The sequence below is a fragment of the Vombatus ursinus genome, unplaced genomic scaffold (genome assembly GCF_900497805.2).
Source record: "Vombatus ursinus unplaced genomic scaffold, bare-nosed wombat genome assembly UNPS02007344.1, whole genome shotgun sequence".
Taxonomy (NCBI): domain Eukaryota; kingdom Metazoa; phylum Chordata; class Mammalia; order Diprotodontia; family Vombatidae; genus Vombatus; species Vombatus ursinus.
This window is the reverse complement of record NW_020947122.1, coordinates 6,239,419-6,266,711: the sequence shown is the minus strand read 5'-3', so window position 1 is coordinate 6,266,711 and position 27,293 is coordinate 6,239,419. Positions and strand designations below refer to the sequence as shown.

The 27,293-nt window shown below is 35.8% G+C and overlaps 1 protein-coding gene across 3 annotated transcripts; it reads left to right on the top strand.

The window, feature by feature from the left end:
• Positions 1-264: 264 nt before the first annotated feature.
• On the top strand, positions 265-27,293 carry FAM76B (family with sequence similarity 76 member B). Of its 3 annotated transcripts, none has more exons than XM_027849387.1 (10): positions 265-425; positions 1,187-1,251; positions 1,574-1,628; positions 2,606-2,761; positions 3,555-3,754; positions 7,059-7,106; positions 7,694-7,774; positions 8,419-8,554; positions 11,830-11,931; positions 26,478-27,293. In XM_027849387.1, the coding sequence occupies exons 1-10, from the start codon at positions 339-341 to the stop codon at positions 26,535-26,537; spliced, it is 990 nt and encodes a 329-aa protein (XP_027705188.1). In that variant the 5' UTR covers positions 265-338; the 3' UTR covers positions 26,538-27,293. The 3 variants fall into 3 exon arrangements, with proteins under 3 accessions (XP_027705188.1, XP_027705187.1, XP_027705185.1); XM_027849386.1 differs by lacking the exon at positions 26,478-27,293 and adding an exon at positions 14,381-17,241 and having other exon boundaries at positions 8,422-8,554; XM_027849384.1 differs by lacking the exon at positions 26,478-27,293 and adding an exon at positions 14,381-17,241.

The window sequence follows — 27,293 nt, the reverse complement described above, 5'->3', positions numbered from 1 at the left end:
TAGCCTCGCAGCTAATCTACACCTCGACTCTCCGTTTCGTCTCCCTCCGCCGCCGCCGTCGGGGCCTAAGAGGGAGCGGCCGGGAACCGTTGCGGGGACGGGAGGGCGGGTGGCGAAGCAAGGCGGAGGGAGACGGCTGTGGCGTTGGTATTTAGTCCGCGGCGGTGGAGGCGCCGTCGTTGGGTCCTAGCGCGGAGTCGTTGTGGGCACGGGGTGGGGGTTGAGGAGGGAAGCGTCGGGAGGAGCGCGCGGCCGGGCCCGGGTGCCCAGGCTGCCCCGGAGTCCCCCGCAGGGCCCCGCGTTGCAGCGGGCGGCAGAGGAAGAGCAAAAGGAGGAGGATGGCGGCCTCGGCCTTGTACGCCTGCACAAAGTGTACTCAGCGTTATCCCTTCGAGGAGCTCTCCCAGGGGCAGCAGCTCTGCAAGGTCCGTGTGCGCCGGGCGGGGTCTGGTCGGACGTGGCCGGGGGAGGGGGCTGGGTGTCCCGCGCTCCGCCTCCTTCCCCCCGTCGCCGGCGCCTCGGGGGTTGGAGTCTGGGGCTGGAAATTCGGGGTCTAGGATCTTTCTGTCTGCGCGGGGCGGGGCGGGGCGTGAGCGGAGACTCCCTCCCGCCTGGTGGCCTGGGATCCCGGCCGAGATCTCGGAGGGTTCCCGGGGTGGGGCCGGGCTGCCAGCCACCTGTCTCCCGCAGGAGGTATTTTTGTCCCCGTTCCCTGACCTTTCAGCTCACCCCTTCCCGGATTTAGGGATCACTTTTAAACCTCTCACGAGGGCACTGAATGGTGACCTCTCCTGCACAGAAAAGCAGAGCGACTTGTTGGGAATGGAACAGAGTGCTGGGCACATGCGGATCTTCTCAGATCTACTAAAAGCAAACGTGGTCGTTTGTAAGCAGCATCGCAAAATAGTAAAAGCATTTTCAGATGGTTCCAAACCTTGAAATTGACTCTTCCAGGTTACCATCGTATTTAACCTACCAGTAACATATACAAATCTTATAAACACAAAGAGACCCACCTTTTTCTTAAAGAATTACAGTATATTTTAGCTGAACAATTAGATGTTAGGACATAATCCTACTCTACTTGCAGAGACATTATACTCTTGTTTTGACATTTATGGAGGTTTGCTCTCCTCCTTTTTCGGAAGGTATGCCAAACGCTGATCGCCGTATTAATTTCTTGCAGGAATGTCGGATTGCACATCCCATTGTAAAATGTACTTATTGCAGATCAGAATTTCAGCAGGAAAGGTTTGTATATAAATAATTAAAACCTTTAAGATCATAAAACATTTCTCCAAGATTCACTTTTACTAGCAATAATCCCAATTTTGTAGTTATTTCTTATAAAATATTGATCTTCTCAAATTAATTTGTAGTATTTGCTGATAGGACCAAGAGTTAATGTTGAAAAACAATATTTACTATTTTTAAAAACAACTTTTGAAGAAGTATATAGTTTGAGCTGTTCTTGACCTATTATAATCAGCTGTGTATGTTCATCTGGATGGTCTGTCAGTGACTTAAAAGTTGTATTTAAAGTTAATTATGGCATGTGAATTTTTCTTTTCAGCAAAACTAACACAATTTGCAAGAAGTGTGCGCAAAATGTGAAGCAGTTTGGGACAGTAAGTCTGTGCCTTACTTACTTTTTCACTTTGTCACTGAAGAATTACCTGACAAATGATATTTCTTACTATAGACAAAGCATTTATATAGAAAGTATGTGTTAATTTCAGATACACAAATAATTTCAGCACACATACCTAAAATCATTACTTCATAAATTTAATTAAATATAGAATAATTGAATTGAGATAATCAAGCCCTCTGCTATGAAACTAACAATTTCTTTGCCCATTTTAAATCTAGAGTTTGTGAAGCCACACTTCCTGGGGGAAAAACATTTAAACAAATGTAGTACTCTTATTTATACAGCACCTAGACGTTCAGAAAGTTGAAATCTTCCTGTCTTTTCTCCCCCTCAAATTACAGCATTTCATGAAAGAAGTATGAAGGACTTATTTCGAAAAGCAATTTTATGATCTATCAATCAATACAAATTCTGTCTAATCTCATATACTTAGATCCATGATAGTATAGTACAGTATAGTGTATTGATGTTCATTATGAGGATCTTAGGTGCTACAAAATTCTGCAATGTTTTCTTGTCAAAAGAAAGATGAAATTATGTTTGATGTGGTTTATGTACATTGTACAAATTTTTTCAAAACTGACTGTGGGGTATATGATAAGTCTTAAATTAATATGACTCCTTAATATTTACTGTGACTAAGAAGTTGGGAGTATGCATTTATAACGTTTATTTAATTTTTTTACATATTAGTGTTTTTTTTAAAAAAAAACACAATTGTTACTACTGGGTTCATATTATTTCAGTTTTCCCAAAGCACAACAGTGAGCCCGAAAGTCCAAAAAGAAAACAAAATAGTGTCCTTGAGTTGTGGTTAAGTTTGAGCAGATAACTTTTGAATGCTATTTCCAAATGTAAAAAAAAGTATTTGATATTTACACTGCAGTATTACAAGGATTTCCAACATTGTAATGCCTAGATTAAAGAAAGTTGTTTCTCTGTCAATTTCAGCCCAAGCCTTGTCAGTACTGTAATATTATTGCAGCGTTCATTGGCACAAAGTGTCAGCGTTGTACAAATTCGGAAAAGAAATATGGACCACCTCAAACCTGTGAACAGTGCAAACAACAATGTGCTTTTGATCGGAAAGAGGAAGGAAGAAGAAAGGTAATTATTGTTTGTTCATGGTACTGTGACATCCAGAAATACAGTCATATCACTGATCTGAACTGAAGGTGAAATTGATAACATTTGTGTATTTCTGGGTGGCTGGTTCCATTTGCAGTCCCATGAGGCATTGTTGTGACAGCATTGAACCCTGGAGTCAAGACTTGCGTTTAGTGACTTGTGTAGTTGCAGTACTTTTGAGTCATTTCTTAGTTTAGATGTTTATAGATCCTAGGTTTTTACTTAGTAGTAACGACATTTCATCTTAAGTCTGCTTTGTATTTTACACAGATTTGTAAATGGATCTCTTTCTGTTCCTTCAGTCAAAGTTGAAGATTTTGCTGTTGTGGAAAATATATATTAATTTATTAGCCAGTGTACAATATGCACGGAAATAAATGTTAGTAATGACATGGCAGGTACCTTCTGCTGCTATTTCTAGAAATGGAACAGAAATTTAAACTTATAGGAACAGGAGAAAGAATAATTTGCCCTTAATGGATTATATATTCATAAGTTCTCATTTCAAATCAATTCCACAAACATCAGGTTCTGATTATGGCACAAAAACCTCATCAAAAACTAAACTAAAATGCAATGCTGAAATCTATCTGAAGTGGCATTAGACTGCCTATTTTAAAAATTCTATATAAGGTTTTGTTTTCCAAGTTTGAGAATAATTTTAGTTAACCTCTTTGAAAGGCTTCTCTGAGTTTTAGGTAATTTCTTAAGAGATTTCATTTATAATGAGTTTGAGGACCCATTTGATCTAATATGAATGTTCTTCTAAAAGGTTGATGGAAAATTACTATGCTGGCTTTGCACCCTGTCATATAAAAGAGTTTTACAGAAGACAAAGGAACAAAGGAAGAGCCTGGGTTCTTCACATTCTAATTCATCCTCTTCATCACTTACTGAGAAAGACCAGCACCATTCAAAACACCATCACCACCATCATCACCACCACCATCGTCACAGCAGTAGTCACCACAAGTAAGTACTTAGAATTTCAGTATCTAGTTATGTAATTCAAGAATTCCCTCAGCACTTATGAGAAAATATGTGAGCAATGATGTAATTTAATTTCATTGTTTCTTGTCTCTTTGGGTATTTGCCCTGTACCCTTCCTTTCTATGTTGTAAACTCTTTAAAGGGTACAGACAGTGTCTTTGTCTCCATTGTCCCCACCCACCATCACGACCACCGTATAGCTTAATGGTTTTGTATTCAGATCTTTTTTTTTTTACTAACTTGTGATGTTAGTGATGTGGCTGAAAATAATTTGTTTTTAGCTAATTCTCAAATCACAGATTGAAGAGAGGATAGTAAATACAGAAGAGTAGTATTGTAAGAAAAATAGGTTAACATGATCAGTTCATAGACTTGCCTATCAGAAGTATCAGTATTTCATTGTTTAATATCCATTACTCTGGACTGTTAGTACTAGGATCATTCTCATAAAAACACAGCATGTGAAAACTAAATATCAAAACATTGGGAAGGGTGAAAAGTTGCATTTTAAAGAGACTAAAACAAGGTCTTTCCATAAATAAAAACCATGAACATTTTTCTAAGCTTTTGTGTTCTGGTTAATTCTTATTTTCTCATTTCTGTAGGTGTTGACTGGTAAGTATACAGTCAACTGAGAAGCATTTATAATTGAAATATTTGTGAATGCAATGGTAGTATTTACGAATAAACTTTGAAGGACATTAAACTGTAGAAAAAAATCACATTCTTACCTAATAGCAGCATTTTGATATTTTAAAAACATACTTGTATGAACTTTATACCCAAATAAGGGAAATACTTCCATCTTTCAATTGCATTTTTTAAAATTGGGAAAACATGCCAACAATATTGTATCTTTTTTTAAAACTTTTTCTACTTCGAGGCTTTTTGACAAAGTAAATTATCCAATTTTTGTACGTTGTATAAGAAAACAGCATATAAAAAATCTAAATGTTGAAAGACTAGGGAATGAAAATTTACATTCTGAAGATTCTTTGAATTTTAAAATTTACTGTGAGCTTTCTTCACATGGCAAGTTTTCCTAGGTCTTTGAGGACAATTTGATTTACCCCACCTTTGAGCCCCAAAGATAATAGGAGAACATATAATGGTAAAAATATGTCTGTATATAGTATTTACTAAAAATATGGCCCAATGGGTAGAAAAAAGAATTAGGACTTGAAGTAGATATTTTGTAAAGTCCAATTTAAGTCTGTTTCATATTTCTATTTAGTTCAAAGTTGTGGTTTAAAGATTAGAAAGGGAGGCATTTTGTTAATAATAGTAGAGAATCCCAAATCAGTATGAGATGAATTAAAAGATTGAGACTTAAAATTACAACGTTCCCATTTGCCTTAAATTCTCTTGTTATGCCTTAAGTTTTTCGGTATGACGTAAGGGAACCTAAATTTACTAATGATTTCAAATATGATTGTTCTTTGGAAATCCTTTCCCTAGGCTTTTGCAACAGATTTAGGGGGCAAAGAATGAAGGTCTTCTGTAGTTTTACCTTTTTTCTGGGGGGTGGGAGAACATGAACCACAAATACATGATTGTCAAAGTGCTTGAATACTGATAGCTCAGTACCAGAATAATTTTCTCCCTAATAGATGTTCTCAGAAGATAAGATACAAGGGAACAAACTAGTTTATGAAGTTCAAATTCTGTGAGACTTATCAGTTTTTTTCTGTGACACAATGATAGGTCTTGTAGGTTAACACACGGAAGTTGATGTTCATAAAATTTAATTTCATTGAGGTTTTTGATTTTGTCCCCCAAGAAATTCTCATCATTAAACTGGAAAAAATATGGTCTAGACCTCCCAACTATTAGGTGAGTACACAACTGACTATAGGGTCCTGTCTGTAGAGTAATTAAAACAGTAGATCACCGGAAGGTGCATGCTAAGTAAATTTAAGGCGAAGACCAAGTTGGATCCCAGATTCGCCATAATCTAGTGAGATCGTAATTCCCAGAGTATATGGAGAAAAACTTTTTTCCTTGTTTTTAAAGATAATGTGACTGGTGTTACTTGTCTGTATCTTGAGTGTGGCCAGAAAAACCTAAAACAATTAAAGCCATGCTGAATCAAGTAAAGATTCTTTTGGTTTGATGTTAATAACCAGTTTGCAGAACTATACACAATGTGTCTTTAAACCTATGGCTTGCTCTTCACATTTGCTCTAAAAGACCCACCTAATTTCTGATTGCTGCCTTCCAGGTTGGTCTGTATGCCACTCTCTTTTCCCAGCAGTTCAGTAAGGACACTTGCAGAATAGTGTACTTGAAGAAAAACTAAAGTATATGAATGCAAGATTGTGAAGGACTAGATATGTGTAAGTACAGCAGAAAAAAGTCCAAAGGTCATAATGAATAACAAGCTAACTGAGTTAGCAGTGTATCATAGTGGTTTAAGAAGAATGCTATGATATATAAACAGTATTATAAATTAGAATTGTGAACTCTTTCACTATCCCAATTATGATCTTAATCTTTACCAGATGATTATATCTAGTTTACCTTACTAACAGAAGATGTATAGAGAATTGGGAGAATGGTTTAGGAAAGTAAGGAAAAGTTAGAGGAATTAGAGAAACCAAAATAGTCTGTCTGGAAAAAGTTTTTTTCCTTTCAAGGATGAATGATGCTTTCCAAACTCCATAGAACAAAAGGTTAATAATATAAAATACAGCAAAAGCAGTTTATAGTAAGGAAGAATTTCATCAGGTTCAGGATTTTTACTGAGGCATGCCTTGATCTTTAAAATAGGATAAAAATCTCAACTGATTGAGATGGTTAAGTCTTAACCATAGTCTTAAATTGGTGACTTTTAACCTGTGAAGTTATAGTACCATAGTCTTAAATTGGTGACTTTTAACCTGTGAAGTTATAGTACCTGTCTGGTGATTTTCTTATTCTTAAAAAGCCCCATACGTTAGTTTGGTCTGGAGATGATGGAACAAATACAATTTATAAAGACCTCTCCATTGCTCTCCATTGCTGTGCTCTTTTTCAAGGAACCCATAAAGACGTCTGGTGGAGTTGTTTGACTAAATTATTTTTTGTGGATTCTTTCATAAATTCACAAGCTCTTAGTCTGAAAATGGTATAGACAAATACAGGATCACAATTGGCTTTATTACAATTTTCATTCTCATAACTTAAATGAATCTCCTTTGCTGACAAAAAACATGCTTATAAAAGTTTGATTTTGTTTTCCATTAGTGACAAATATCATTAGATATTATTAATAGATATTATTAGTTGTTAATTGTGTGTGTTTCAGAATCAGCAGTCTGAGTCCAGAACAAGAGCAAGGACTGTGGAAACAGAGGTAAATGTTTACCATTTCTGAACTATTTGAATATAGTATTTTGAATGTGTTTTTAAATGGAACACTTAAATAAACCATGTAGTTGTACCTATTCATTTTCAAAATGAAAGGAAACTGGGGTACCTTGAGATACACAAGATAGCTAGTTAGAAACAAAATTGGATTTAAAATCTTATGAACTCCTCATTTTTCAAGTCTGTGTTTTTATATCTTTTGTCTGTTACAACCCTCTGTCCCGTCTGCCATGTCTATAGGAATTTGACTTTTTAAAATTATGAAGTGGCTCCATTCAAGGGTCAGCTCAAATCCTATACTTTCTGCAGGAGACCTTTCCCAGACTTATTTCCCTCTTTGCTCTCAGAATAATTTTTTTTCCCCATTTTCTCCCCATTTGAATGAGTTCCTGAGGACAGGGACTGGGAACCCTATTTTTGCCTTATAAACCCAGCACTTTGCACAGTGCCTGGCACATAGTAAACACTTAAAAAATGATTATTGATTGATTATAAATTATATTTACTTGTAAAATTGCCTGTTAGTACTTCTGTAGCTATTACTTTGTGCTTACATTTCTTATTTGGTTTCAGCCATAAAACCTCTGCAACAATACAGAATGAAACTCCAAAGAAAAAACCCAAACTGGAATCCAAGCCATCCAATGGAGATAGGTAAAACTGGATTTCTTTAGTGCTATGAAATTTCAGCCCAAGAGAACAATGGTGGTTGATAGTTGCAACTATTTGATAAAGGAAAATAAATCTTCCTATGTTAATATCTTTGTATCATATAGGACAGTGACCATAATAAATTGGATGATTTCTAATGAAAATTTAACAATATGAAAACGGCACTGCTCCTACTGTTTTGTTTAGACAAAAAGTGTTTTTTTGAGTACAAATAATTTGGAAAAGGCCACGTACTTTCAAAGAACATTTTCTAACTTTGGTACCCTTCAGAGAAATTCAAGTTTGGACTCAATAAGTATTTTTTAAACTTTTAAGTTTTGTTAGAATAGAATTATTATATAGTACATTAGGCAAACATTTTCTGATATTACTGTACAAATTGGCTGCCTATTGCTTTACACTAGAAATATTGACCCCCTAAAAGCTAATACTGAATTATATTTCTGCAGGTATTTGTAATGTGTGCCATTAGTAAGGTAATTTGCCAGTTGCATCCATTTCTGTCAGGTACATATTTTTTTGCATTAGCCTTAAGGATGTTTGTGGAATTGTCTTAATTTATGCATTTTGAACACATGCTGTTTTTCTTGAACTTATGTTAATTATATTTTACTTCTTATTTTTAGTAGCTCTATAAATCAGTCAGCAGATAGTGGAGGAACTGACAATTTTGTCCTTATAAGCCAGCTGAAAGAAGAAGTGATGTCACTTAAACGTCTCTTACAACAGAGAGACCAAACCATTTTAGAAAAAGATAAAAAGGTAAGAACATAGACCATTAAGTCTGATGAACTGTTGTATCTTAACTCTTATTTGACAGTTGCAAATCTAAGACTAGACATTCTTTGACAGCGTTTATATTGTTTGCTGGTCATTGTGCATTGTTCTATACTGGTAGAAAAGCTTGAAGTTCTTCTAAGGAGCTAACGAGTTAGAATTTTACTGATTTTTGAATGCTTGCTTTCAACACACATATTCTACATATATTTTAAATTTCTCATTTTGGTTTAATGAATGAACCTCATTCTTTGGGTGGAGAAAGAGAATTATGTGAATGTTAGTGATTTAGGCAAGTAATTTAGAGCTTTTAGTTTTCAATTCACATTTCTTAATCTGGCCAATGAGAGTCAATAGTAAAAGTTATCCTCTTGAGATTTTTCTGTATAAGAGCCAACATATAGCAAATTATGGGTTGTAGAGTCAAGTTATTCTGCTAAAAGTAAATATGTATGAATATGTTATGTAGAAGTGAAATCAGAATGGTGTCTTTTTTTGGGGGGGGAGGCAATCAGGGTTAAGTGACTTGCCCAGCGACACACAACTAGTGAGTATCATGTGTCTGAGGCTGGATTTGAACTCGGGTCCTCCTGGCTTCAGGGCCGGTGCTCTATCTAACACACCACCTACCCGCTCCCAGAATAATATCTTGAGGGCGGCCTCAATTCTCTTTAATTCGTGTATCATATGCTTTGATCATAGTTAGATGAATTAGCATTCTTTAAAATTTGCATTAAATTTGAACCTATTTCTGTTTTCTAGTACTGTGTTTCAAAAAGTATTTAGTTTAGCATATAATTGTGTTTATGTGAGTTATTCTCCTTGAATTTATTTGGAACAATTCTTAAGCCTACTGTTATATTTTTTTGTAATCCCAAAGAGTCTTCATTATTAGATGTTGCCTGAAAGGGTTTTAATTTTAGTTTTTTTTATTGTTATTTTTATTATTTTTAATATGGGTACCTTGCATATTTCATAAAAATTCATATGTGAACAAAAATAAATATAGGTTATTATTGGTTACTTGATTGCTAGTTTTAAACTACTTTTCAGTATTCATTTATGTCCAATTTTTTGTGACCCCATTTGGAGGGGGTTTTTTTGTTTTTTGTTTTTTTTATTTTTTGGGGTTTTTTTTGCTTTTTGGTGAGGCAGTTGGGGTTAAGTGACTTGCCCAGGGTCACACAGCTAATAGAGGTCAGTCAAGTGTCTGAGGTCAAATTTGAACACAGGTCCTCCTGACTCCAAGGCTGGAGTGCTATCCATTGTGCCGCCTAGCTGCCCCTCATTTGGAGTTTTCTTGGCAAAGATATTGGAGTGGTTTGCCATTTCCTTTCCCAGCTCATTTTACAGATGAGGAAACTGAAGCAACCAGGGTTAAGTGACTTGCCCAGGGTCACATAGCTAGTAAATGTCAGAGACCAGATTTGAACTCAGGTCTTCCAAGACTCCAGGCCCAGCTCTCTGTCTACTGAACCACCCAGCTGCCCTTATAAAAATCCATATATAAGCAAAAATAAAGAATAGGATGGTTATTGTGTATTTGATAGCCAATTTTAAACAACTTTTCATTTCATAGAGATTAGCTGTATATTTTTAAATTAGGAAATCCCTTATATCTTTTTGATTGAAAACAGGGCAGCACTTGTTTGTTTTAAGTCCAATTAGAACGTGAATGAAGAGGTATCCATTTGAAGAAATATGTAATTCCAAAGAAAAATGGAAGTGAATTTTTAATTCCTGTTTTGCATTTTTACACCATTATAATATCACATCAGTGCAGATAATTTAGTTGATTTTGGTTTTAGGTTTTTTTTTTCATAATTTATCAAGGTGTTTGACATTTTACAAATTATCAATACTAAAAATATGTTTTCAAAAGAAGCACATATATCAAATATGACTCACCAAAAACATATGTAGGAACATGCAGTTCAGTGGCTAGCTGTTCATTATTATGAATAGATTAACAGTCTTGGTGAGGTGGTTTGACTAATAGATCAGAAGTCTTCTTTTTTTAACATATATAGATGAAGACAGAATTTATATACCATTTGAATCCACAGCAGGCAAGGATTTTAACTAGGTAGAATGTAGGACACTGTAATTCTCTTTGTCAATTTCCCTATTAATTTTCATCATCAGTTTATCAGTTTTGGGGTAATTAAATGATTGTGCTGTTTTTTATAGCATAAAAGATTGGATTTTAAAGATTACTAAAGATATACTTGCACATCTGAGTGTGCTTAATTTTCTGTGGATGAAAATTCCATTGTTATAATAGTATTATAATTGAAACATCACCTGCAGCTGGCTTTCTTCGAGCTTGTAGATGTTTAATGTTATCCTAAATCTCTCTTTTTATATATTTGTGTGTGTGAATATTTACATGTAGATATTTATGAGTTTGTTTAGTTTGATTATGGTAAGTGACTGTTGAAAAAAAGTTTTTTGAAATTTGCTGCTTCCCTTTCTTAATCCATATGCTTATTAGTACTGCTTCTGTACTCTATTTCTGATCTCTAGTTCAAGCAGGAATATCAAATAATGATAAGCAGATTTTACAATGGAATTTTTCAGATTATTGGGAAAACAGCCTTTGATTATAATGTCCTTTTTTGTGCCTAATGTAAAACTTTAGAGGTTTTTTGCGGGGGGGGGAGTGTAGTTCCTTTTTTTTTTCTCTTTTAAAATGAATAAAGAAAATCTTAGATCATTATTTTAGTATATTTGAAAAGATTGCCTTAAGCTTGTTAGAATTTTTTCCCAGGTTATGCTTTTAGCTCAAAGTCTGTTTATTTAGGTTTACAGTTGTTATTTTCAAGCAAAATCTGTTATGTAAGCCACTGGCTTTATAAAATACATTTTTTTTTTCAATCTGGGAAATATTTCCCAGTGTTTGACACAACTGAAGTAACTGCATAAGCTGTCCAGCTTGTAAAAAAGGCCAAAGTGGGTGCTGTCAGACTTAATATAACCATATAAGGCCCCTGAAAAACTGGTGTTTTATTTCTAAACCTTATACGTATTCAATTGCTGCCTTGAAACTGAAATCCAAACTAATGTACTATCTAATAACACTAAAATTGATTAGGGAGACTATGGATTTGTAATCTGACAAAATAGTACTTGGAAAAAATATAACTAGATCATGGAACTCATAAAATTGCTGTTAATGTGCACCATTTTGGGCATACAATTGTGAATGATGCTGTAGAGAAATTGTAAATACAATTCATATGTATTGATATGTTTTTTAGTTAACTGAACTGAAGGCAGACTTCCAATACCAGGAATCTAATTTGAGAACAAAAATGAACAGTATGGAGAAAGCTCACAAGGAAACTGTGGAACAACTCCAGGTAAATACTTTATTAGTTTTGGGTTTACTTGAACTGTGAGTTGCAGAGAGCAAAAAGTTCAAATTGTCATATTCATTGAGTATATCTTTTGTAAGTATTTGTTCTAGGCACACGTGTATGTCCTTCTTTTCTCTCCCCTCCCCATCCCCAATTCTTTCTTTTCTTCCTTTGTCTATTGTTTTCCCCTACTACACAGCCATAAGAGTGAGCAGTGTTTGTTGTAGGTAAACAGCATGGAGAGCAGGGGAGAAGGGTGTTCCAACTCCAGGATCCATTCCATGATATGTTGATTTATATAGCAGGTTGCCTAGAGAGAAAACTAAACCCCAGAGTTCATGCCAGAATGGTTTAAGAAAGATTTCAACACAGAAGAAAACAAGTGATAAATAATTTATTAACAGGTCCTTATTCCAGGTCTTCCTCCTAGCTGTCTTTACCCTCTGGGCAACTCTTATGATCTAAAGCTAAATACCTTCTGTCTGTCCTGAAGAAGCTCCCCCATCCAGATTTGTTTATGATGTTTTTTCGTATCTTTTATTATTATTATTATTTTTTGCAATTAATACATTTGGAGAGAGTTTATTGGTAATAGTCAACAAAGTATTGTTTGTTTTTATAAAAACCTTAGTGATTCTATTTTTTTTATCACTCAGGTTTGTATGTTGAGTTCTTATCTGAGTTCTAAATATTTTGCAAGGTAGTCCATAATTAAACCTAATATAAATAAAAATGAGTGAAATCCAGACTAAGATAACATGTAGCTCATGGTAACCTTACTTGAATGAGCTACGTCTTGCTCAATCTCTTGTAAAAATTTTGAGAAGTTGTTTTATTTGTTTTCTTTTAAGTTAGGGTCTGAATGTATTATACAGCTCTTTCTCCTGGAGAATCCTGAAAGTTCCAATAGCCTATTGTCCTATTTTCTCAGTTGCTAACTTCCATGTGTTGCATCCTTATAGCCAAACTTCTTTGCTAGACTTCCTGACTACCTCTTTAAGGTTAAACTATCACTATCAATGAAATGGTTTTTCTTAAAGTGTTTCCTACCTTCTAGTGTTTCGTGTCTAGACTTTCTAATGAAGTTTAAAAAAAAGTTTTAAATAAGCTAATGTCTCAGAATAAGCTAGCAAGGAATTTAAATAGTAAGAAATTTAAGTTTGTGGATGACTAGAAGTCATTTTTCTTTTGTTTTCTTTTTTTTTTTTTTTTTTTTTTGGCAATTGGGGTTAAGTGACTTGCCCATGGTCACACTGCTAGTAAGTGTCAAGTGTTTGGTCTGAAGCTGGATTTGAACTCAAGTCCTCCTGACTTCAGGGCCAGTGCTCTATCCACTGTACCCACCTAGCTGTCCCTAGAAGTTATTTTTCAATCGTAAAATTGTTGGTTTCTCTTCCTTCGTTTTCCATGCACCCCTCATACACAAATAGAAGATACATAGAACCATTTGGGATTTTCATTTTGCAAAGTTTAAATTGACAAGATCTCAACCCTTATTGCTTATCACCATTGAGGAGAAGTAAGAAAAGGAATATCAAAATATTGAAAGAGTTTTGGAGTATTGCAAGGAGAGTACCCAAAGTGATAAGATTTTGAAAGTAGTAAATGGTCCCCTATTAGTCATAGAAGATTTCTTGTAGGAAGTAAGCATAGTTTCCCAAAAGATAAACTGGGTTGTTGAGGTATAGTAAATATTTTTTGAAATAGCCTTAAGGTGATAGAAGGATGAATATCCTTGAAGAGAAAAAGAAAAAAATGTCACTTTGTGAGAACACGATGAGTCCATTTAAATTGGGTCACATCAGATAAGGATGAGGGTTGAAGCCAATAAACAGAAAGAGTTTATTGATTAGGATATGACTTTTGACTTTGAAGTTTCCAGCATCCAAAAAATTATACCACGTAGTACCTTTTGTTTGGATCTAAGCTTCATAGCCAGGATTTGTTCATTTGTGTTTTCAAAACATGTAGTATATTAAAAGTACCTTAGAGAGTTGGAAAACCCCTTGGGGTAATTCTTTATTCAGAATCTATTTCCTTATTTGTAAAATTGGGATTAAACAGTACTTACCTTGGCTACCACACAGAATTCTTGTTTGGATCAAATGAAATGATACGTATGAATGGCCTTGGCAAATCAGAAAGCATAATATGGAATAAAATAGTATTTATTATCAAGAATAACATTTGTAAAAAGAGTGGTAAAACAGTCTACGTTTCCCTAGTACAGTCCATTCTTAAGGTTAGTGAGCCATGAGTTTCTACATTACTTTTGAACTTTTATCATCCATTCGTTTAAATTTGTTAGTTTATACTCTTAATGGAACCTTTTGTTAAGTAAATTGTAATAATGCTATTGTTTATGTAGTGTGAATGGAATTATCCTGTTTTAAATTTTTTTTTAATTACAAAAGCTTTATTTTTAATCACAAGTGTTTTTTGTCTACTACAGGCCAAAAATAGAGAACTACTCAAACAGGTTGCAGCATTGTCGAAGGGTAAAAAGTTTGATAAAAGTGGAAGTATATTAACATCTCCTTGAGGAAATAATTATTCGTAGTGTTTTGCTTAAAATGTAAATTTGAATAATTCTGTGAAGCCCTTAAAATTCTGTGCAGTAGAAAACATATTTTTGCACGCCAAGTGAATTGGTGTGTTTCCTCTTCACTTTTGTAACTAATGCAGCATTTTTTTTAGTTGTCAAAGTATTCAAATAAAATACTTCAACTGGCTTGAAGAACCTTTTTAATTTTTTGATATCCAAGAACTTTTTTTTGCCAGCAATAGTATTAAAACAGTTGTAAAAGGACAGAAAACAATGCTCTTTTTAAAAATGCAACATGCAATAATAGAATAGATGTCATTTTTAAGATCTAAAAGCAATGATTTCTTTGTTTGACACTGCTAACTTCAGATGATCCATTTTCAAGTTTAGGAGTATGTAACTTTTGGAATAAGGAGTATAATGAACACTTAAGTTTTTAGCAACTGTGTTCTTTTACTTTATTAAAACATCATAAACTTAGGAGGGAAATCATGGTGCTTTTATTAAATGAAATTCAGAAATATATGTAAATATGTTTTAATAGTTGCATCATTAGTAGTAGTCAAGAGTACCCTAGTATTTTCATTATTGTGATAGGATTTAACATTATTGTACAGTATCCAAGGTAAAATATGTGTTTTTGTTTTGTAAAGACTACTGTAGATTTTTACTTACAAGTGCCTTTTTGCCACCTAATGTTTTTATTTATAGGAATGCTGGTCTTTTGTACATAAGGTTTTGTTTTTAAGATCATGTTTATTGATAAATGTTTGTATATAAATGCATATGTACAGGAGACATTAAAAAGAAAATGTAAACTGCTAGTGAGATGCTTGAGGTTGCATTAAGAACTAGCAGACAAACTAGCGCATATAAGTTTTTTAGGTCTTTGTGATGTGTGTCTGTAGGATAGGGAATGGTATTGGTCCTAGTATTTTGTCAATCATTACCCGAAAGATTTCATTTTAAATCTCTTGACAATATTATATTTTAATTCTGCCACAATGAGTCTTAGTATTTGTGTGCAGAAATATGCATGTATAGCTATATACGTAGTTCTACATATTTCTTCTTGGTTGAATATTAATATTTTCAAAACATCTTTATTACTGCTTTCCCTACTTTTATCTGATTAATAGAGTTAATATCGATGGTCACTGCTGCATAATTGGATAAATTCTGAAGTTTTCTAAATTTTGCTTTAAATTTCCTTTGTAGCTATTGTTTATTTTACTTTGAATAAATTGGAACTACAGGTAGATTAGAGTGGTGTTTACCAAGCAAACTGTCCCAACATCTTAAATCATTATTCTCAAAAGGATAGTATAGGATGATGTATGTGTGATGTTAGTGTAAAATATATATAAAGCCTTTTTTTTTAAAAAAAAAAAAAGTGATTTTGAGCCTAGAATGAAATTGGTCTGCTTTAAAAATGTATTCCTTCAGCCTTTTACTTAATAAGTATAAAAAATAATCAAGTACTATATTGGGTTCACGATTTACATAGAATGAAATCAACAATTCTTGCCCCAACATCTTATAGGTTAAACCAGCTCAACTATGCTCTGGGCAAACTACTTCTGCCTACCACATTTTCATTATTGGACATATCATTGTAAAAGTTTTTCATGTTGTTAAGTATGATCTAAACCAACATATTGCCCTTAGAAAGGAAGGTTTTCTCAAATACAGTTGTGGGTGGTGCTATTCTTTTTGAAATGGCTTGTGTTTTAGTAGCTTAATTCTAATCTACAGCTGTTCAGTACAGAATCACATTCTTGTTTTTTGATGCCCTGTTTAGAAGTACAAAGTTAGGGTAGTTTTCAAGTAAAGCATAGTCTGAATATTTCTAACTTGGAAAAAAAGTATCAATTTATTTCCATCTAGTGTATGTTTGTGTGTGTGTGTCACACACACACATACATACATACATACATATAGTTACACGGAGTTTAATAGTCTTCATAGGTTTAATAAACATACTATGCTTTTAACCTAGTATTTTTTGCCCTAGTTGTGCTATACTGTAGTGCAGTTTAATGCTGAAAAGATTTACTAAATCAGAAAAACCTTTATTTTCATTTAAAATCTTTCATAACTGATATTTTTCCAATTTCATAGATAATTTCTCATTCTCCAGTGGTCATTACGGTTTTTAGGCAAACCATATCCATTTTAGTAACACTCATATTCAGACTTGTGGAAGTTGCTGCAATTTAAAATTATTTTTATTTTTGTTTTAAGGAACACCTTGAAATTCAGTTGAAATACGTCAGCTTTGTAAATCCCAATGCTAAAACCTTTTAGGGGCTTCACAGTCTTTACTCCTAATTTAAATATACCCTTTTTATTTTTATTCCATGTCCTCATGAGTTTTAAAACTTAAATTTTTAAGGTTGTAAACAAGTACATTGAGTTCTAGACCATCATGTCCTGGATCTGTAGTATATTGACAAAACGGCCTGATGTTCTTTAACTGTGGATCTGTAAGGAGATACTATTGTGTGCTGTATTGTGCTTTTTAGCTTGTTTTCAGCTGTTCATTAGCATTGACAAGTGACAGCCACTTTGGCGCAAGTTATTTATGTACTTTAAGCTTGTTAATATCGCAGTCCTTTTTAGATAGTATTGGTCTAAATATGCATTTTGCAGTAAAGCTGTTGAGCTGTTCACATGTATAGACTATTGAAATACTGTACTTGCACACATCTGACTGTTGACATTTTGTACTTTTTTCTAAATCCAATATTTCACAATAAAAACTTTCAAAAGCATTATGTTCTTTATCTTTTTATTTTCCTTTTCCCCCAAATAATAAATTGAAGACTAAAAATTGAGTTCTAATTCTAAAATCATTCGTTGTAATATTGACCAATAGATTCATATATTCTTTGGACTTCAGTTTTTCCCTATTTTTGTTTTTAAAAATTTGTATTAACATCTTTTGTTCTTGTGTTAACTTTTCCAAATATATCCTTGCTGCCTTCTCAACTCAGTGAGGCATCCCTTATAGCGAAAAAAAAAAAAAAAAAAAAAAAGGCAGTTTAACAAAACTAACCAACACACCAAGTCTGATGGTATATGAGCTGCCTCGCATCTATGTGAAGAATGGAATGTCCTGGGTCATCATAATTGTTCAGTTTTGATTTGTATTTGTTTTTATCTATTTACATTTGTTTTTGTTGTTTTTCTCTATTCACTTTATATCAGTCCATATGTGTTCCTTTAATTCTGTTTTTTTCACATTCATTTTTTCATAGAGTAAGATTCATTTACATTTGTGTGCAATAATTTTTATCCATTCCCCAATCTATGTGCATCTTGATATATATCAAGACTTTCCCCGCTGGGGTTATTTGCTTACTAGTGGCATCTGTGGCTCAAAGGGGATGGATATTATAGTAATTTTTTTTTTTTAACCATAGTTCCATTATCCAGTTAGCAGTTCCAACAGTACATTTGTCTCCAAGGCCCATCCAGCTTTGCACCTATCATCTTTGCCAGTGTGGGGTCAGTGTGAAGAAGCCTCAAAGTTGTTTCTTATTTCTTATGTAACTTATCTGCTGCATTATCCTATTTATTAATTGCTTGTAGTTCATTTGAGAAATAATTTGTTTATATTCTTTGACCACTTATCCAATCTGGAATAAATGGCTTTTGGTTTCATGCATTTATGTCAATTATATCTAAGATGTCAAATCCCAAAGACATATTTAATGCAAAGATTTGTGCTCCTCCTCCCCCTGCCCCCCCAGCCCAACGTTGACAGCTTCCCTTTTTATGCATGAATCTTAAAGAAATTTGGATTTCGGGTGGGTTCATAAACTTAGAAAAAAGAATTTCAATATTATTGGTTTCCATATATATTCCATATATATTTTTATATTTAAACATTTTGAGAAGTAATCTATAGGTTTCACTAGAGTGACACAGATGTCCATGATACAAAGATTAAGAACTTTTGGTCCAGAGCTTAGAGAGACCTAAGAGTCCACATCTGTTCCAATCCCCTCATTTTATAGATGAGGTAACATTGAGAAGAGATAATGAATTGAAGCAAGACTTCCAATAGGAGTAGAAAGGAGGAATTTAGTATGGAATGTTGAGGTAGAATCAGTAGGACTGAGTCACAGATTGGGTAAGGGTAGAAAGGGAAGGGTTAAAGATAGTGAATTTGATGAGAGAGTGCTGTAATCGTTAGAATATAGACAGTAGGTTTGGAAGTAGTGGAGTGAGAATGAGATCAGTTTGGAACTTAGTTTGAGGTGCTGGCGAGACATTCAGGTGGAAATATTCAGCAGGCACTTGAAAATAGACTAGAGATTATGGATTCATTTGGGAGTCATTGGAATGAATGTGATGATTGAAATCATGGGAGTAATTAAGATCACCAAGGGGAGGAGATAAGATGGGGAGGCCAAAAAAATGCAGGATAATACCAATATTTAAAAGGCAGGCAGAGGATTAGGAACCAGCCAAAATAGAATGTTTGAGGTAGAGGGCATTATGGAAGGTGCAGGACATATTTTGGAAGCCAGACAGGGTTCAAGAAACAAAGTCCACTGGTGGTCAACGATGTGAAATATTCCAGAGTTGTCAGTATCAGTAAGGCCTGGGGAGAAAGGCTGTTGGTTTTAGTGGTAAAGGGAATCATCAAGAACTGTTAAGAAAGCAATTTCACAAGAGTGGTGGGGTCAGCCAGAATGAAAGATTTTAGAGTGGGGAAGTTCCTCTCCATTCTTCATATTTGGCCTCTTCCTCTTTGTGGGTGACAGAGAAACTGCATCCCATCTTGCCTCCCTCCATGACTATCCTTACCAATGCCTATCCAATTATGAGGCCTGTTCCTGCCTGTCTTGGAGAAAAATTTCATTCCATCTGTGGTGACCCACCACCCCCTACACTAATCCCCTTTGTCTGAACTGCCTAATCCTGAAAGGTTTCCACCCTGAAGCCAAACTCCTAGGGATATTGATGACTTACCAGAATTCATCCCTTAAAAATTATGATGGCCCACTCACACCTTCCCCATCATTATGATTAGGAACTCACAGCTACCATTCAAACTCAGTTTTCCATCTCCTATTGCCCTCTTCCTTATTCCCATCTCAGCACCACCAACATCCTACTCTAAAGGCCACCCCTACCACTGTTTTCTGAAATGTCTGATCCATGAGTAACAAATTTGCCTTCATCTTAAGTCTTTTACTTTTCCACTCTTTCCATCTTACAACTCTCAAATGAGACCTACCTCCTTTGAGGTTCATTCTATCACCCAATCAAAATTCTGATAACTTTTCTGTTGACCTCCAGAATGTCACCCTTCTTTCCTCATTGAGGTTAGTACCTGTCTTTATCATCTCCTGAAAACCTTACTTCACTGTGTAGATACTCCCTCAAACACCCTAATCTCCCAATTCCTCGCTTATTTCTCATTACCTGTTCATCCACCTCACCTCAGCTACACTCAGGCATTGTCATGTCCTTGGATCTTGGTGTCGTTGTCAGATGTCTCTTTCAGACCATGAACTCTGAAATTCCCTTATCGGATTATAATCTATTGTCATTCCTCCTCTTTCTGCCTCCCTATCCCCTAACCCTATTATTCATCCTCACTGTGATCTCCCGTCCCTTAGTTCCTTCCCAGACCATCACCCCTGCACCAGCTGCCTTCTTTCTTCCTTATCTTGAACCCTAGATGAACCAGTTAGGTTCTGTTCTACCCTCTTCTCTCTGGTCCCTTGCACTTTTATCCTATTGCTGATATTGGTCCACCAAATCTCATCCTTGGATAACTCTGACTATCTGCTACCTGTGCTCCTACTCATGTGCTGCTCAATAAAGCTTCAGAAGATAGCAAAACCATGTTAATTGAATCCAGTACAGATTTATGTTACGCAGTCTCACCTGGGCCCTTGGTGTGGTAAGGCAATCCTTAGTTGACTCGTTCCACTCACCAGAGCAGTTTTTCAGAACTTTTTCATCTCTCCTCAAACCTTCCATGGCTTCCACTTGCCCTATCTTCTCAGCTAAGAACCTTGTCTCATATTTCACTTAAAAAACAGATCATTTGATAAGAACTTCCTCTTTCCCTCTCCTTCTCAAATGATGACTTTACAGATGGCTTCTGCAAATATTTGCACCTTCATTCCTGTCTCACATAATAAGGTGACCCTTTCTCCTTCCCAAGGCAAAGCCATCTACCTGAACAAGTGATCCCATTCCAAACCATCTTCCCCGATCTTTTTGTCTACTGGCTATTTCCCTACTGCCTACAAACATGCCCAACTCTTCCCTATCTTTAAAAAAGCTCTTACTCGATCCATTCAACCTGCTAGCTATTGTCCCATATCTCTCCTATGAAACGGGGGATATGGATAGAAAGAATGAAACAATGCCTATTTTCAAGGAGCTTACTTTCTAACTGAAGTACATGAGTTGATTATCCCTTGTTCTTACTAATGTGACTAGCAAACTTTTTGATTATATCTTTCTTTGATGGTATCTCTTTCAAAATTCCTTTTTTATTTTGTTAGCGCCTACTCATATTAACCATGTGCCTTTCCATTGCCCTCTAAGTGATACCCATTTTTAATTCTTCCAGAATTGTAGTGTTCCATGACTCTTAGCAATACAATATTGGTGGAATATTAATATTAAAAGGATAGATCTTTTTTATAAGAAGCTTGGAATTATTAAAGAAACTTTGTCATTTTCTGAAGGCAGTTCTACCTACTTTCTTCCTCCTGCTTAATTCTGGATCCAATTCATTGTCTGAGACAGAGACAGAGAGAAAATAAGGAAGAGGAGAGAGAGAGAGAGAGAGAAGGGAGGGTGAGAGAGAGAGACAGAGATTAATGGATAAGCTCAATGGTTTGTCCATCCAGTAGAATGTAGGCAAAAGGCATTCTTTATCCACTTGGTCTTTGCAGTGTATGTAAGCCAGTCTTTTTTGAGTGGTTGCAGGTCTCTTCTGGAAGGCTCTTTCATGTTCTAGGACTTTATGCAACCAGCACAATGTCATTCACAAACAGGAGTCTCAGGAGGACCACACTATCCACAGGGAATCCTTCTTCAAGTTGAAATCTGTGTTAGATCTCCTCTATCATAATGGCAATCACTTTTGGCTACCATACATTTTCCTGTTTAATGTAGTACCTGATGTTTATGATCAGGGATGGTTAAACTAAGTTATTTTTGTTGTTGGATCTTTCAAAGACTCCAGTGATTTTGACATATGGACTGGGATATACCTTGTTGGAAGAGAGCCTTTAAGGCGAAATTTTGCGATACTGAATCAAATGCTTTTTCATAATCAACTGAAAATAAGTGCAGTGGGGTCTTGTCTCTTCTTTCAGTCAATATGTGATGATAAAGATGGAGTATATTGTAGGATATCACTTGAAAAAGTTTGCTTGTTCTGTATTAATGCCCTCTTTGAGGATACCTTTAGTGTGTGTGTATGTGTATAGAGGAGTCTAAAAATATTTTGTATAAATGGGAAAGTGGACATATAGGTCATTAGTTGTTGATGGTTGCTCAATCACTTTTTCCCCCCCTAGTATTAATAAAGTCTGAGTTTTCCACAACTTGATTATCTTCTCATTTTCCCCACCTTATAAACTGGTCTCTTAATGTCATCATAGCTGTGTCTCCTCCAGTATGTATCTCCTCTGTGTATACTTTTTCTTATCTGTATACTTTTCCTCTCTTGGTTCTCTTGAGTACAATTTCCACATCTTCTATGAGCACACTTTGGATTGTGATGTTAGCATTGTAAGATAGTGACTCTACTGTTCTTGATAGTGAAAATAGTTTCTGGATCATTCTATTTTCTTTCTGTTTGCTTCTTCCATTATCCTTCTTCAGATGCCCTTTGGGTGACTCCAGTCAGTTGGATCTCTTACCAAGGCCTTTTAAAACTGGTTTACCCTCCACTGATTCTCTCTGTCTTACGAGATCATACCGCCTATAATCATCTCTATTTATAAGATTTTACAAATGAGTTTATTTTCTAAATTGATGCTTCCTTTGGCTGCCACCATTCTCTGCTTTGCAAATAAGTAAAGTGCTTGCTAACTAAGGTACTCTTTAAGCTCTTTTGGTGTTGTTTAGCAATTGATTTATATTGGTTAAACTTCTGTATTAAAATTATCAGTACTGATTGTCGTTTCTGCTATTGGGTGTGCTGGAGCCAGCTTAAACCGCCTTGCAAGAGGAAATTGTTAAATTTTCAACTTCAGCACTTACACCTCTGAAATTGGCAAATGATACAAATAAGGGCATAATTTATTGTTTTGCTGATTATTTAGTCTTAAGAAGTTATGGAGAAACATGACAAAACAGGAAAATGATATATGTTGGAGAAGATGTGGGAAAATTGGAATACTAATGCATTGTTGGTGGAGTTGTGAAATGATCCAACCATTCCGGAGAGCACTTTGGAACTATGCCCAAAGGGCTATAAAAATGTGCATACCCTTTGACCCAGCAATAGCACTTTTAGGGCTATATCCCAAAGAGATCATACAATTGGGAAAAGGACCTACATGTACAAAAATATTCATAGCAGCTCTTTTTGTGGTGGCAAAGAGTTGGAAATTGAGAGGATGCCCATCAATTGCGGAATGGCTGAACAAGTTGTGTTGTATGAATATAATAGAATAATATTGTGCTATAAGAAATGATGAACAGTCTGACTTCAGAAAGACCTGGAAAGACTTGTATAGTCTGATGCTGAGTGAAATGAGCAGAACCAGGAGGATGTTGTACACAGTAATAGCCATGTTGTGCGATGACTAATATTGATAGATTTAACCCTTCTCAGCAATACTAGGATCTAAGACGTCTCCAAAGGCCTCATGATGGAAAATGCTATCCACATCCAAAGAATGAACTATGGAGTTTGAATGCAGGTCGAAGCATACTCTTTGCTATTTTTTTTTCTTCTGTTGTGTTTTATTTCCTCTTTCTGGTGGTTCCTCCTATTGGTTCTAATTCTTACTTACAACATCACTAATGTGAAAATATGTTTAATAGGAATGTATATGTATAGCCTATATCAGATTTCACGCCATCTTGGGGAGGGAGGTGGAGACGGAGGGGGAGAAAAATTTAAAACTCAAAAGCTTATGGAAATGATTGTTGATAATTCAAAATAAATTAATTAAAAAAAAGAAGTGATGGAGAAAATGTTAATAATGAAGATTAACCTTAAAAGTGTGTTGTGTATACATTTTTTCCTAGAGAGTCAGTTGTTAAGCACACCACTGTCAATAACCCATTTTCATGATCAATTATATATTTAAAGTATTTGGAATTAAGTTTGTTTCAGTTGTGGGGCATATCTTTTTCTCATCATTATTCTTTTCTATATTTTACTATTTTTGATCTTTGTTCTAACAAATTGGTTTTGTAACTACAAAGATAGCCAATTCAGAGATAGCTACCACATCAATAATCTTTTCTTGTCTGTTAAAATATGATCAGTTCCATTTTTAAAATGATATTTGGTGTCACCATGTCCAGCATCTACCAATTCTTTTCTCAAAGGAAGTATTCATGATGTAAAGGTGTGAGACTTCTGTGTAGCCTACAAAATCTTTGGCTTCTCACTTTTCCTTTTTCTTGAATTATGTTTTCCAGTATATGTCTCACCATCTGTACTTATTCTCACCTTTACATTGAAATTAAATGTAAAAATCTATGTAGATTTAATTTGAGATATCTTTTTGAACTTTTTATAGAATTTCTCTTTCTCTTCATCTTCTGCAACCACTATTGGTGCCTCGAGCTGCAATTATTTTCATGGTGGCCTTTTTGTAAATAATAAGGAGTACTGCAGCATAAAATAACGAAAATGCTCCATGGAATAATGTTTCTTGTTGCCTTCAGACATATGATGAAAACAGTTCTACCAACTCTATCCTTTCATATGGCTACAACGTCCTTTTTCAAGTTTCATTTATATTGAGGATATTCATGAACGCCGATATGAATCAGTTTCTCTCTTCAGCAGTGTATCTACTTATTCAGATCAGTAGCCATATTTAGATTATCAAATAGCCAAGTTGAAGTTCATACATAATCTAAAACTATGTGATTCTTAGCACTCTCACTATTGGGACTACATGGGATTGAGAACCAATTAATTTTTTGTTTGTTTGTTTCATTGCTAAAGGATTCATCACTAACTGGCCAGCCTTTTGTTAATGAGCCTCTGCATATTTAGCTAAATTTGTCACTGGAAAGCGGCCTCAATCTGTTAGTAGGACTATACTTTGAGCTTTTCTAGTATGGTAGAACTGCCAGAGCTTACACTCTGCTGTGGTGTGGTCTTTGAATTGTTACTTCCTTACCATAAAGAGACATCATAGTAAGATATTGTGGGGACTCATATGGGGGACTTCAATATATGTGTTGATGTCTCTTCAAAGACACTGGCTTCTCAGTTCATCAACTTCCTTAACTCCTATAACCTGCATCTTTATTCTGTCTCAACTCCTCTATCTCCTTTGCTGGATCATCATCCACATCTTGCTCCCTGTGTGTGAATACTCTACAGGTTCTTCTTGGGTCCCCTATTCTTCTTTCTCTACTCTCATCAGCTGTCATGGGTTTCATTCCCATTCCCCTTGAAGATTACTCCCAAATCTGCATATTCATTTCTCATCTCTTTCCTGAGCTCCTGTATCAAATCACCCACATGACTCTTTGTTTTCTACAGTTGATTTTTGTCCTTCCTTTTCCAAGGTGTTGACTCTCTCTTGCCTACCTCTCATTTCTTTTCCAAATTTTTCTTCTACCTCTCTTACTTGATTTTAAAAATTCTTCTTGAGCTCTTCTAAGAAGGTTTTTTGGGCTTGAGACCAGTTCATATTCCCTTTTGAAGTTTCGGGTATGGGTATATTGACAAAGTTGCCCTCTTCAGAATTTCTGCCTTGATCTTCCCTGTCTCCATAATAAGAATCTACGGTCATTGTCCATTTCTTTTTGCTCATAGTATTTGCTTATTTCCTGACTTTTAAAAAAAATTGAGCTCTCTTGCTGGATAGCCGGGAGCACTGACCCACGCTTATTGTGCTGGGATCGTGGGGCCTGGTCATTGACTTTGTGTGCTGGGGCCTCAGGTGCTGGCAGTTGGAGGCTGTAGGGTTCCTGGTGTTGGGCTGGAATCAGCAACACTGGAACTCTAGGGGTAGGAGTAGGGAGTCTGGCCCCTGGGGGATTTCTGCTCACCTAGGCCTTGCACTCCTTTCTTTGGCTCCTGCTCACCCGGGTCTTGCACAGGGATGTTTTGCTGCTGCAGGATGTCTCTCAGCCTGGAGCTTTACCTCTTGGAGTTGTGCTTCCCAGAGTTTTGCTCAGGCACCAGGAGATTTGCCTGCTGGAAAATGCTGTTACACATAGTGGTTTTCTAAGCTGGTGTCTACAGGTTCCCCTGCCTGAGGTACTCGGGGGTCCTAGTGTTGGTGCTTGCTTGCTCTACCACCTTGGGGTTCAGGATCTCCCCCTGGTATGCTGATGTAGGACTTTCCACTGGCTTGCTGGGATACCTCTCCTGTTAATCCCCCAAGCTTCCTGGGCTACAGGACTGCTGCACCCCATCTTTCTGCTGGTTCAGCTGTTCCCAGGGTTTTTCTTGGGACGATATTTTCTAGGCTTTCAGAGGTCAATAAGGGAGAGTGAGAGCGACTTACTTCTTACTCTGCCATCTTAGCTCCCAGAAGCTTGACTCTTTGAATAGCCCATAGTTCAACTCTAGTACCTACTATACTGGGCCACATAATAGACACTTGAAAAATACCGTGGCTCCAACTATCTTCTTGGTAGTTTTGCTAAACAATTCATAGCATGATTTGCAAGAAGTTAGGGATGGTAACCACAGGGATATTATAGGAATTAAAAAGGACTTTGTTGACCATAATTCAAATAAGATTTTAAGTTGACAGATCCCAAGCTGGAGCACCGGAGTTCTTTTCTAACTAGTTTTTTTTTGGTGCAGCTGACTGTAGTTTGGAGTCACAAAAGAGTTGGACTATCCATCCCTGGCTTGATGAGCTAAAATTGGAGCTAAGATCCTTACTTTGCTGAAACTGTGCTGAATTCAGTTAAAATGCCAACAGATGGCAGCAGAGAACAGCTCAGTGGAGATGCTGGCGGAATGCAACAGAAAGGATGAAACAGCCAAGGACCCTAGCAAAGTTTTTGAAGAAAACGGCAAAAGACATTGAGGCCCTACCAGGAGCAAGCATCAGCATCAGAGGCAGTCAAAAGGGAACCATACCGCCTTGGCAGCATGACTTGCCTTGCCTATGTGCATTCCCAGTTTTTGTCCGTTTTCCTCTTGTAAGTTCAGTAATAACCTGTGTCAATACTGCACTTCTGTGTGGAAGGGAGCAATCTGTCTTGTCACTTACTTTGCTGTGGTAGCTAATTAAATGTGTTTTGATTTGAATCAATTTGGCATCTGCTTATCTGGTAAAGAAAACACACAGATAGCTTCAGGCTCTAGTACTTACTAGCTTTGTGACCCTGAGTGAGTTATTTAATCTTTCTGTTGCCTCAGTTTCCTCATCTTTAAAATGAAGATGATAATACTTTCAGTCTCTGGCTTAAAGGGTTATTGTGAGGAAGGGGTATTATAAACCCAAAAGGACTCTAGTAATGTGAATTATTGATGATTTTGAATTTAAATTTAAAAAATTTAAATTCTGAATCTAAAAAATCTGAGGTTTTACAGAAATATTTCCATTCAGTTTATTTTTTAAAGTAAATTATTTTTATTAAACACTATTGAACAACACTACAATCAAGGGGA